General features: G+C 38.1%; 1 protein-coding gene across 1 annotated transcript in view; it reads right to left on the bottom strand.

Moving 5' to 3' along the window:
- The window catches only part of ENTHD1 (ENTH domain containing 1), a 104,271-nt gene that overhangs the window by 58,749 nt on the left and 31,417 nt on the right, over positions 1-14,105 (bottom strand). The window contains exon 3 of the mRNA XM_045872487.2: positions 8,035-8,153. Coding sequence (XP_045728443.2) covers positions 8,035-8,153 — 119 coding nt within the window. The remainder of the gene's footprint in view (positions 1-8,034; positions 8,154-14,105) is intronic.

Here is a 14,105-nt window from a genome sequence, read left to right as displayed (position 1 = left end):
CATCTTATTCCCCTCTTTCCCTTTATGAATAACCTCTTCTTCTTTATTTTTAATGTTATAGCTGATCTTTAAAATGGTACATCTTTAATATAAACAAATGGAAAATACAAGAATGGACCCAAGCATAAATGGGAATTTATTATGTAATAGAAACCACAATTCAAGTCAATGGGGAGAAGATGGATTGCTCAACAAATGACATTGAGATAACGGATTATCATTTGTAAAAATACAATTTAAAAGGTGGATCTTTACCACTCTCCATTCATCAGATAAATTCTTGATGGATAACATTTAAATATATATTTTAAATTAAATCATAAAAGAAGTAGAGTAGTTTTTTACAAAACTAAACACACGCTTATCACACAACCTAGCAATTGCACCCCTTGGCATTTACACAAAGGAATTGAAAACTTATGTCCACAGAACAACCTACACAAAATTGTTCACAGTAGCTTTATTTATAATTGCCAAAAGTTGGAAGCAATCAAGATGTCATTCAGGAGGTGAATGGGTTAATAATCTTTATATCCAGACAATGGCATATTATTCAGTGTTAAAAAGAAATGAACAATCAAGCCATAAAGAGACATAGAGGAATCTTAAATGTATGTTACTAAATGAAAGAAGCAGTTTGAAAAGGCTACATACTGTATGATTCCAACCATATGACTTTGGAAAAGGCAAAACTAAGGAGACAGTAAAAGGATCAGTGGTTGCCAGGGGTTAGCAGGCAGAGGAATGAATAAATGGAGCACAGAGGATTTTTAGTACAATGAAATTATTCTCTGTGATACTATAATGGTAGATACATAACATTATACATTTGTCAAAACCCAGAGAATACATAACACCAAGAGTGAACCCTAATGTAAACTATGGTCTTTGGATGGTAATGAACATTGATTAAGGTTCATTGATTATAACAAATGACCACTCTGGTGTGGTTGTTAATAGTGGGAGAGGTCATATGGGGCAAAGGCAGGTGGGGGTACGCATGGGGTGTATGGGACAGTTAAGCGTCCGACTCTTGATGTTAAGCATCCGACTCTTGGTTTTAACTCAGGTCTGACCTCGGGGTCGTGAGATTGAGTCGAGCACAAGCCCGCTTGGGACTCTCTCCCTTTAAAATAAATAAATAAATCTTTAAAAAAATAAATAAAAAGTCAGGGTGTTATTTAATAAAATCTTAGACTACAGAAAGTCTTTCTAAGAATGACTTAAAATCTAGAAGCCATAATGGAAAGGCAAATTTGATTACTTTTTAATAAAAACTGAAGACTTCTTTAAGGCTGTGGTATTGTGATTTATAATAAATATATACTTGGGTTTCACCCGTGATTCCTGGCACAGAGTTCCTAAACTCTTGTAATTTCCTAAGTGATAAGAGCACTAGGAGCACCTTTTGTTTTAATATTTGGTCTTTGACCCCCATTCCTGACACAGAGCTCTGAAATCCGTTCGAATTTTCAGGATGATCAGAGTGTCTTTTGTTCCATGAGGTGACTCTTGGTGGGCTCCTAGATAGCTTCAGGATGGGGACTGGTCACCAGAAAGACCAAGCCATGATTAGAAGCCTGGAACTTTCAGCCCCACACCACATCCTCCTGGAAGGGGAGAGATACTGGAGATGGAGTAAATGATCAATCATGCCTATGTGATGAAGCCACCATAAAAATCCCAAATATATGGGGTTCAAGGAGCTTTTGGGTTGGTGAATACACATACATGCCAGGAAGGTGATATAGCCCAGTTCCATGGGGACAGAAACTCTTGCACATGGGAAACTTTTGGGCCTTGCCCTGTGCATTTCGTCATCTGGCAATTCATCTGCATCCTTTCTCATATCCTTTATTATATAATAAACCAGCAACTGTGAGTAAATATTTCCATGAGTTCTGTAAGCTGTTCTAGCAAGTGATCAAACCCAAGGAAGGGGTGATGGGAACCCCAATTTCTAGTGCTAGGTCAGAAGTACAGGAGACAACCCGGGACTTGCAATTGGCATCTGAAATGGGAGGTGGGGGAAAGGGAGCTTTGGGGACTGAGCACTCAGCCTGTGAAATCTGATGCTATCTTCAGGTAGACAGTGTCAGAACTGAGTTAAATGGCAGGACATCCAGCTGGTGTAGCAGAGAATAGCTTGGTGTGTGGAAAGCCCACATCTCTGCTGTCAGAAGTGAAGTGTGACCACAGTGTGAGAGGAAAAAAGAGACAAAGGAAGAGCAGTTGTGTTTTCCCTTCACAAAGGCAAAAAAAAAAAAAAAAGCCATAAATAAAGTCAAAAATCAAATGAAAAACTGAAAATGAATAGATAAAGAAGCAGACAATGGGCTAATCATTTAATAGCCAAATAGCTCTTAGAAACTGGTAAGAAAAAGATGAGAAACTAAACAGAAAAAATGAGCAAAGGACAGGAATAGAGTTAATAATAAAAAAGAAACACAAATTCCAAAAAAACGCACGAAAAGTTGTTCTAATCTTACCTATAATTATCATGGAACAAAGTAAAACAAACTTCTCCCATCTCTCAGGCTGATAAAAATGTACAATTTGATAACACTCAGTATTTGCAAAGATGAGGGATACACTTTTGGTGGATATAAATTGGTGCAAGTTTGGGGAGAACAATTTAGGAGGACTTTTCAAAATGAAAAATAAATATAACCTTTTGGTGATCCCACTTCCAGGACAGCATCATATAAAATACGTATAGAAGCCATTATTACAATATTGCTTTTAATAGATAAAAACATAAAAAGAGGGATGCCTGGGTGGCTCAGATGGTTAAACATCTGCCTTCGGCTCAGGTCATGATGCCAGGGTCCTGGGATCGAGCCCTGCATTGGGCTCCCTGCTCAGCAGGAGGCCTGCTTCTCCCCCTTCCTCTGCTTCTCCCCCTGCTCATATTCTCTCTTTCTCTCTGTATCTCTGTGTCTCTAATGAATAAATTAAAAAATCTTAAAAAAAAAAAAGATTCTAAAAAACCCAAAAATATTCCTAAATGGGGCTCCTGTGTGGCTCAGTTGGTTAAGCGACTGCCTTGGGCTCAGGTCATGATCCTAAGTCCCAGGATGGAGTCCCGCATCAGGCTCCCTGATCAGCGGGGAGTCTGCTTCTCCCTCTGACCCTCCCCCCTCTCATGCTCTCTCTCTCTCTCATTCTCTCTCTCTCAAATAAATAAATAAAATCTTAAAAATATATATTCCTAAATGATTACCAACAGGGGGTGGCAAAATGGATGAAGAGTCCTTTCTGCATCAAGAATACAGCAGTTATACGTACTGATAGAGAAAGGTATCCATAATCTACAGTTTAGTGAAAAAAGATTTGGGACAATATACATTAAATGATTGCATTGTTTACATAAAAAGATGTCCAAGATGTATTGCTTAGTTCAAAGCATGCTGTGCTGTAGAGTAGTATATAATGAATTTTACCCTTTAGGTAAAAGAAATGCATGGACACAGAAAATTTCCCTCCCAAATCTTTAAGAACCTAGTTAGTAATGGATGCCTCTGAGGAAAGGAAAAGAAGATGTATAGGGAAGTAAGAAGAAACTTCTGTTTTTTCACTCTTTACCCTTTCATATTGTTTAAACTTTATCCCGTAATTATCTTCCAACTTAAAAAGAAAAAAATACAAACATGAAAATAAAAAAGGTCTTTTAAGCATGAAGTAATGATGCAGAAAAAAAGTAAAGGGATGATGGATTAGCATGATTAGAATAGGTATAATTTCCATTTCCCTAACAGCTTTGATGAGCTCAAATTTTTGCAAATATAATAAATGATATGCTAATAAGCCCGAGGATAAAAACTGTTTACTCTTCATTTAGCAAAATAATAAACAGAGGCAGTAGGAAATAAACATTTTTCTTCCATCACTAGCAATTTAGCAACTCACAACTAGACTGAAGGCTTCGGTCAGCTTTAATTTTGTGTGAACCAATTTGTAGCATCCCTATCTGTTGCTATAGAAACAACTGTGACCAAAAAAAATCATAACACTTATTGTTGAATCTCCTCAAACAGGAAAAGAGGAAGGTCTTTCGAGGTGGTGAAAAGCTACATATAACCTTATTAATTAACAAATTTAATAATAAAGATTCCGGACAGTACGCAGAGAGAAAACATATCCATGTCTAAGTGTCATACATTTGCAGGCTTTTCTTAATTTTGAAAGTACCACAGGCAAGCACTGTTCTGCTTTTGAAAGCCCTATTCTGCTAAGAATTTTATTTACTGCTTTTAGATCATTCTTTCATTTGTAGAAAGAGAATAAAGAGGTTTCTATTTAAAGTTTTTAAAAGATATTTTTAAGCACCCCTCATCTGCCTAACCAATCAACAGTATCATTTCTATTTCATTCTTATTAAGAACATGAGAATTTTAATGTAGATGTAGTACATTTGGCAACAACAATTAGATTTTACTCTTCAGCTTGGTAGGTGTTGTCTTCTGCCACAAAAGCAGATTTCTGAAGAGGACATATTGGGCTGCATCAACTGTTCCTGACGGTAATAAGAGGAGGTGCTTGTCAATAGAATGATGGAATCGTGCCACAATACAGTAGTAATGCACTGAAAAAGGAAAATCCAGCTTTAAACTTCTTTTGAGAGAAGGATACCATTTTTTGCTGATATAAGATGCTGAATGATGTAAATCAATTACAGTGGGTTTCTCCCAAGTAAGAAAAAACAATAATAATGAGAATTTGAAGACTGATACAAAAAAGCTGGGTGGCATTTTATGCCTTTGTTAGGGTCCAAAGCATATAAGATTATTCAAGTCTATTTTCCCCCCTTATAAACCAGCAGCAGCAAATAAAACTGATTTCAAATTTAAAAATCATTTTGACTTAATGTCATATCTTTTAAAATAATCTAATATAGGAAAGACATTAGGGTTTGAATCCAACAGCCAAGAAGGAAATCTTGAGGGGTGCCTGGGTGGCTCAGTCATTGAGCGTCTGCCTTCGGCTCAGGTCATGATCCCAGGGTCCTGGGATTGAGCCCCGCATCGGGCTCCCTGCTCAGCCGGAAGCCTACTTCTCCCTCTCTCACTCCCCCTGCTTGTGTTCCCTCTCTCGCTGTATCCCTCTCTGTCAAATAAATAAATAAAATCTTAAAAAAAAAAAAGAAAAAGAAATCTTGAGACATCTTTGGTGCAAAAATGTGGTTTTATGAAAGCATGGGGATGGGACCCATGGGCAGAAAGAGCCACACGGGGGTCATGAGGAGTGGCCCATTATAGACTTTCAAGTTGGGAGGGGGTTAGGGATAGTGTAAGCCTCCCAGGTATTTTGGAAGCAAGGTTTCTGGGATCCTGAGGGGTTAACTATTGTTGGGAAAGGTCATTTATTATCGTTTAGTAAACCCTCAGTCATGAGACCCTTCAGATGTATATCGGTGGGTCATATGCTTGGAGGATGATTGCCAACATGTATCTGAGGTGGGGGGGCGGGGCGTGGGTAGAGGTAAAGGAAGTTTTCAAAGGAATTTTTATATGTTAAAGTAGACTCACAGGGTCCTGGAGGTTGGGCTAAGATTACCTTTTGAACTTTTGCCCTTGGCAAAGTATTAACATCTAGGCAGCTGAGTCCCTGGAGGAAGGTCACTCTGCCTGTTTCAAGGACTTGTCAATGGGCTGTAAGTAAAAAGGAATTTAATAATTTTTCTTCTGCTTTTGTTTCCCACATCATAATCTACATATTTTCAGTCTGTGGGCTGCTATGCAATTAAGGAACAGTGAAATTTTAATTTTATGTACTTTTCCGAGCTGCTAGAAAATCACGTAAATCCAATACCTAACTGGGTTCAGGAAAAGGGTTGGGAACAGAAGGTCAATAAATAATTCCAGCCACTCTCATAGGAACAGTGGCAGGGAACACTAAACAAAGCTCTCCAAGCAGGAGACCAAACAAGCGTCTTTCACAAGAAAGGGAGAGAAGGAAGTTAATATGGAGTTTCTACTATTCAATCATTTCTTCATTAACAAATATTTGGCAAATGAAGATTCAGTAATGAATAAGACTAAAATGGTCTCTACTCTCAAGGAGCTTTCCTTAGAAGGAGAAACACACATAAAACAGAAAAACAAATGAGTGAATGAGATAATTGCAAATAGTCTTGAACAGAACAGATTTCTAGTCAAGATGGTTCTATAAGTTCACACTTTGGGGATACCATCCTTCCCCAAACACACAGCAATGACAGAGAAAATACAAATGTGAAAATTAAAGACACAGGCCATGCTCAGAAACAAGATGAACATCTTCATGGATGAGAGCACAAATAGAAACATAATGGTATCCAGAACATATAAAGAACTCTCAAAATGTCAAAAATGGTAATAAACAAACAGTCCAATTAGAAAATGGGCAAAAGATCTGAACATATATTTCACCAAAGAGAAGTTATGATGGTACAAACGAGCACATGAAAAAATGCTCGACATCATTAGCCACTTGGGAAACACAAATTAAAACCACAATGAGATATCACCACAAACTTATTCGAATAGCTAAAATAAAAACGGTAATGGCAAAAGCTGATGATGCAGAGAAACTGGATCTCTCATACACTGCTGGTGAAAATGTAAAATGTTATAGCCACTCTAGAAAACAGTTTGACAATTTTTTTTTTTACCAAATTTAGTATGCATTTACCACACACCCCAGCAATCACACCCTTAGACATTTATCCCAGAGATATGAAAACTTCACAACCTGAATGGATCTCAAGAGTATTATGCTGAGTGGGAAAAAAAAAAAAAAAACTATCTCAAAAGGTTACATATTGTCTGAGTCCATTTACATAACATTCTAGAAATAATAAAACTATAGAGATGGAGAAAAGATTAGGGTTATCAGGATATGAGATGTTGGGGGGTGGGGAAGAGATGGGGTGGATAGCAAAATAGACCTCTTTGATGTGGACATAACATTTCTGTATCTTGATTTTGGTGCTGGTTACATGAATCTATACTTGGAATAAAATTGCATAGGAAACTGCTCCCCGCCCACCCGACAAACACACACACACACACATACACATAAATGCAGGTTAAAAAACTGAATACTGAATTGAAAATTTGGAAGCTGAATAAGGTCTATGGTCAGTCAGAAGTAACATATGGACGGCCATCTCCTTGTTTCGATATTGTACTATGGTCATAGAAGATGCCAGCAGGGGGGTGCTGGGTACTCGGTACGTGGGATTCTGTACTATTTCTGCAGCTTCCTCCAAGTCTATAATTTTATTTCACAATAAAAAGGTTTTTTTAATTTTTTAAATTATTTTTTTAATATTTTATTTATTTATTTGACAGAGGGAGAGACAGCGAGAGCAGGAACACAAGCAGGGGGAATGGGAGAGGGAGAAGCAGGCTTCCCGATGAGCAGGGAGCCTGATGTGGGACTCAATCCCAGGACTCTGGGATCACGACCTGAGCCGAAGGCAGACGCTTAACGACTGAGCCACCCAGGCGCCCCAAAAAGGTTTTTTTTAGATGAGGAGAGAAAGATAACTGTTCAATAAATAAAATATTGTTTATCCACAGGGGTGCAAAGACAATAAAACCCCTATCTTACACTATATAGTAAAATTCTAGAGGGCACAAGGATTTCATTTAGAAGAAAAAGTAAGAGATCTTTATTATATTAGGATAAAAAGAATTTCTTAAATAAGATGTTTTTAAAAGCATCAGCTATAAAGGAAAACTTTGATAATCTAACCTTATTCTTATTTAAAACTGTATATAACAGAAAACAACAAAAACAGAGTACAAAGACAAGCACCGTTTCTCTTAGAACACATGAAGCTGAATCTGGAAAGGACAAGGAAACAAATTCTCCCTTCGGGGCCTCCAGAAAGGAATGCAGCCTGCAGATGCCTTGTGAGCCCAGTGAGACCTGTGTCAGACTTCTAACTTACAGAACTGTAAAATAACACATCTGTGCTGATTTAAGGCACTGGGTTGGTGGTGATTTGTTACAGCAGCCAACAGGAAACTGCAACAAGTGACTTACCTCTGTGGATTTCCAAGCATTAATCTTGACTGGTAGTGTTTCCTGGGACAACACAGTCCCACTAGGCAGCTGAGTGTCTTGGCACTGCTCTTGTTTCAATCCTGCCTTGGAAGCGTTTTCTGTCAACAACATACAGCTAAGATTTTACTTTGGCAAAAAATAGCAATGTTTTTACATTAGCTCACAATTTTTAAGTTAATTACTTCTGAAGATCCATTTTGTCTGCAACATATACATCATCTGCTGACAGTCATTTTAATATATCTCTTTGTAATAATTGACAAATTCAGGCCCATTTAAAACTACTACAACTTTGATTCTAGCCTTTTCTCCCATCAACAATTTTATTGTGTGCTTTATTATTTGAGACATCTTTTTTAAAATAAGGCACAATACAGTGTAGAAAATTAGTCTGAAAATTATCCCTAGCAATGACAACTAGAATTATTCTAATTAATATTTAAAAGAACTTTATTACTGCAGTGGGAATTTCATGTGTTTACATATATGAGGTATAGGTTGTATGATGAGAAAGCACTTTTAAACAAAATTTTTAAAAATTTTAAACATAAAAGAATATGCCAGTGAAAATAGAGATTTCTGCTTGTATGTCTGTACTGAATTTAATGATTTTGTAGTTGCCATTTTCCTTTCTATCTTTTTTTTTCCTGGGTAGGGGAGGGGCAAAGGGAGAGGGAGAGAGAGAATCCCAAGCAGGCTCTACACTCAGCGTGGAGCCCGTCGTGGGGCTTGATCTCAGGACCCGGAGACCTTGACCTGAACCAAAATCAAAACTCAGATGCTTAAACGACTGAGCCACCCAGGCACCCCTCCTTTCTTTCTATCTGAATTACTGTGTAAACGAAGTATTAGCCCCAACTATCTCTCAACATATTATCGGGTAAAATAAGAAGTGTAAGAAAGCAATCTTCAAACTGGTGTTTGCACACCACTGGGGATACTTAAAGACTTCCCAAGGGCCAGGTGGGCATAGATAGTTTTAAAGGAATCAACGTCCAGACGTACCACTTTCATATATATTCTTTCCAAAAATGGATCTCCCTGAGAATGCGACTATGTGCAAGCATCAGGCTAGTTCTTTCCTCTTCCCCTTTCATAATCAACTTCCTCCCACTTTACAAAGAAAGACCCATCCTCTACCCATCTTATGGTGTATCTTCCCTTATGGACAGAAGGAAAGCACAAGCACAAGCACGGGAGGCAGGGCAGCTTATTTCATCAATGCAACAGAATTACGACAAGGCTCCAGCCTTAGCCATCTCCCCTAGGAAAAGAATTCAGGAATGTGAGCGCAACCACAGTGATGTTTATTTGAACGAAGTAAGAGGTTTTCTGAAAGAAAGTTGAAATCTGATTTGGCAGACCGTTTTGACAATAAGGGCTGGCTTTGCCAACTAGGTAAACATAGTCAATATTTTCCAAAAATGGACTGAACCAAATCTGTGGTTCTGAAGAGTTGCTGAAACATATTTAAAGCATCAGAAGCAATAATTATCTCAAAAATTATTATACTGACAGATATACCGCAATGAATGTTTTTCTTTTTCCCACTTTCTGAGTATATTGTGTTAAAGTGTAACTGGCAATAATTAATAATCATCTGATAAATGTTAGTAAAGGTCTTTTTGATACTATTCCCAGAAATTGAGAAAGTCTATTACTCCTACTGACTGTTTAACAAATCTTTTTCTAAGTGGGTTTTTCCAATTCTTTGCTTCAACAACACTGAAGACAGACCTAATCAAGTCAACAGCTGACAAGAGATGAAAACCATTTTTATAATAAATTACTATATAATTCTGGAGTATTACTTGAAAGGAATTCATAGAACTGACTGACGTTGCTATAATAAAACACCTCCTATTCCCACCTATAATTTTATGTGAACAAGCCTTCTCAGCATTTACATCCATAAAAATGTAAAAGAGAAACAGAATTTATGCTGAACCCTGCTTATTTCCAGCAATAAGTAATATTCATAGGTGGGTAAACAAGCAGTTCCATGTATCTCATAGAAACATGTATTTCCAATAAAATGGTATTCTTTATGTTTAATAAGTGTTTATAAAAATTTATAATACACTTATGTAGTTTTGGTTTTAATCAATTGTGTGGTAAAAGTAATTGTAATGATAAATCAATCTAGAAAGATATTTTACCACTTAAAAGCCTCTGGTCATGGGGCGCCTGGGTGGCTCAGTTGGTTAAGCGACTGCCTTCGGCTCAGGTCATGATCCTGGAGTCCTGGGATCGAGTCCCGCATTGGACTCCCTGCTGAGCAGGGAGTCTGCTTCTCCCTCTGACCTTCCTCCTTCTCATGCTCTCTCTCAAATAAATAAATAAAATCTTTAAAAAAAAAAAAAAAGCCTCTGGTCCTAGAAAATGTAGAAAAATAATTTCAATTTATATACATGTTTGATGTAGAGAAGACTGTCAGGCATCAAAATACTTCTATTAGGATGAAATCCTTTGAGGCATGTGGAGTAGAAATATGACTTCAAGGAAAAAAGGAAATTACATGATGTAAAGCTTCCAACAGTTAAAGACTGTGTTTTTTCAAATGAATGGCTGCAGGTAGCACTCACACAGTGTTTAGGTTCCATTAGATATGCTTAAAAGTCTCATGGAACTGTTTCATTTTGTTTTCTTTTGTCCTTAATGTCAATATTTTGAATTATGTCCTTTGCAGTGACTTACGATACAGTCACATGTCAACTTAAAAACGCATCAGGAGGTATATAATTTTTCAAAATCATTTTAGGGGCTATGCAAGAAAAATAGCTTGAAAACCAATGGTATAAGATGAGGTGGTCCTCGCCTTCGGAAAGTTTATAGCCTGACTCCGGAGATGAAGATTGACACACAGACTTATGGGAAACAATTAGAGGAAAACAAGACCATGCCGAACTTTCTTAAATTAACTAACTTTAGGAATAAACATTCTAAGGAGGGAAAAAAACGGTGTGCACTAGAGTAGTCAGAAAGTGCCTCAAATAGGAAGTAAAATTTGAACAAGGCTTTGAAGGATGGCTAGGATGTAGAATGAGATGTAGAATGTAGAATGAGAAATTATCCCAAGTAGAAGGAACTACATGGGCAAAAAGAGCGAGTATAATATATGCCAAAGACACTGAAGAAAGAATAAGAACTTTGCAATTATGGCTCTAAATTTTCATCTTCTCCTAATGTCACATGAAAATGAGTAATTAAAATGAGCTTATTTTGGGGCCTGGAGATTTTTAATGAATACTGGCAAACAGTAGTGGTTTGAGGCTTAGATCATCTATGTACTTTCATGTGATTCATCAGGAACTACCTTTATGATCACTCTTTGAGTATTCAGCATCAAAATTATCCTTGAAGTGATATGGACTTAGAGTTAGACATCATAGAGGTAGATTAATAACAATTGCAGGAAGTCAAGTTTGAAGTAAAGTGTGAGGAAAACTGAAGGATAGCAAGAACTGTGAAAGAAAAACATATCTTGACTATTTAGAGACACATTTTACGCTAGAATAGCTAAACTATTCTAAACCTATATTAAATAATCTTCTGAAGGAAAGAAGGAAGGCAGTTAGAGCATGGTGATCTATGGAAATTCATTGAGACTTTTATTTTAGTACCAGCCCAACACTGGAAGTGGGGTGTGCTTAATTAAATTAGGTGATTACACAAGATTTATTTCGGGTATTTTCACAAGCAGATGGAAGGGGAGAGCACACGTTTCATTTCTTAGTGGAAATGAAGTCCCTTTGGTATCATAAGCTATTTATCAGTTGAGACGGTGAAGTCACAAGCCAGGAGGACTCGTGTGCAAATGTGAAACCCCAGAGGGAAAAGTGAAGACGCTGAGGCAGTGATGCTATTGGGTCATTTGAAGATGAGAGGTTAGATACCAAGGCTGGGGGTGCTGGGAGGAAACCATCGAGAGAGGCTGTAGATTTCATTGAGCCTGTACAACTCAGATAATACCACAGAGCAAAACGGGAAGGCCCTGTGATATTTCTTAGATGAGATATCAAACTGACATTCAAACCATCAGACATTAACAAGGCAAGCGCACACTTTGGAATTGAAATGCGACACAAATTGAGTAAATTCCCAAATTGCTCCACTTATTATTTAGTATCTAATAAATACTGTTGCTATGTATTGACAGTGTCCTTTCAGGTGTAAGGCATTTACTTAACAAAATCAGCTTTAAAAAGAAAATGTGGGGTGCCTGGGTGGCTCAGTCCTTAAGCATCTGCCTTCAGCTCAGGTCACGATCCCAGAGTCCTGGGATCGAGCCCCACATAGGGCTCCCTGCTCCGTGGGAAGCCTGCTTCTCCCTCCCCCACTCCCCCTGCTGTGTTCCCTCTCTCGCTGTGTCTCTTTCTGTCAAATAAATAAATAAATAAATAAATCTTAAAAAAAAAAGAAAATTCATCCACCAAAGAAAATACTCTGTGGGCTAATGAACTGATAAGATATGGAAGTCTCATAGTGATTAGCTTTATATCTAACTTTTGCAGAATCATGAGTTTGGAACCTTAACAACTTCACTGTCTTGGAGCATAATTGCACTTAAAACATCTTCAAGTAATAGATATTTGTCCTAATTTTTTAAACTTCCATTTTGTAATCATTTCAAACTTATGGAAATATTGCTGCAAGAATAGTACACAGGGATGCCTGGGTGGCTCAGTCGGTTAAGCGGCTGCCTTCAGCTCAGGTCATGATCCCAGGGTCCTGGGATCGAGCCCCATATCGGGCTCCCTGCTCAGTGGGAACCTGCTTCTCCCCCTCCCTCTGCCGCTCCCCCTGCTTGTACTCTCGTGCTGTCAAATAAATAAATAAAATCTTTAAAAAAAAAAAAAGAATAGTACACAGAACTCCCATAAACTTCATCCAGGTTTACCCATTGTTAACATTTTGCTCCATTTGCTTTATAATTCTCTTTCTTCATGGATATACACATATTATGATACTCCTATATTTTAAACCTTGAAAAAAACCATTGTCATAGGTGGGGTTCCCCAGGAAACAGATCCTAAGGCTCATATTTGTATGAGGGAGATTCACTGGGGAGTACTCTCTGTAACAGGACCCGTGAGGAGCCTGGAAGGCAGGACTGGGCCATGGGAGAAACTGATGTGGCTGCAGCAGAGGCTGTGACTCATCCTGCCAGGAGCTGGGGAGCTGGGATGGCTCTTCCCGGTTGTCCTGCCTTGGAGCAAGGGAGCAGCCCAACCACAACTGCAGCTCACTGTATGCTGTTTCCCTCAGGAAGGGGCTGGGACCTTGGGCGAAGAGGCTTTCTTCACCTGTTAGGAATTCCCAGAGAAGGACTGAGCTGAGACCCCTCAGACGCCAAGCCTCCCAGCAGCCGAGGGAACGAGTGCCTTGTTCTCGAAGAAGGGGTTCTGCGGGGGCACCACAACGTTCACTATTAGACCCCACCTCTATGCTCCTCTTCACTTTGGAGAAATGCTGCAGAGGGACTGGAGGTAGAGTGTGAGTACTGTAAATCTTTTTTGAAAGGTGGATTTTGAGATTAGTGGAGAAAAGCCTTTTTTTTTTTCAATGAAAACAGAAAAAGAATAAGAAAGCAGAGATGTTTAAGCAGTTTTTTAAAAATTAAATTTTAAATCGGTAGATAAGAAAAGTGAGAAAGGACAAATTTTTGTTGCAGGAAATCTTAAAAAGGGAGTTAAGGCAGTTTTATTTCTGTGTTTTGCTAACGATAGCATACAGAATTTGAGACATTGCCAGTAGTTCTTACTTAAGAACAACAGGGAACAGGAAAACGCACAGACTGTGTTAAGCACTCAGCCACAGAGACAAGGAGCACAGTGTCACTACACAAGCAGGATTAAGGATGCAGGGGCTGGATCCTAGGCTGACAGTACATTGAAACTGCAACACATCTTTACTGCCTGCAAAACACACATTTCCATCGCCTAAAACTTAAGAAGTTTAAAAAAAGTCAAAACTAACCCAAAAAAATTTACAACAGCGATCTAACACAGAAACAGGTACAGCTAAAAATTTTTAAAAGGAAAATGACT

This window comes from Mirounga angustirostris, unplaced genomic scaffold, assembly GCF_029215605.1.
Source record: "Mirounga angustirostris isolate CCGP_5_RB_7025 unplaced genomic scaffold, mMirAng1.0.hap1 SCAF_5, whole genome shotgun sequence".
In the NCBI taxonomy this organism is placed as follows: Eukaryota; Metazoa; Chordata; class Mammalia; order Carnivora; family Phocidae; genus Mirounga; species Mirounga angustirostris.
Note: the sequence above shows the minus strand (reverse complement) of the source record. Positions and strands in the feature narration are given on the sequence as shown.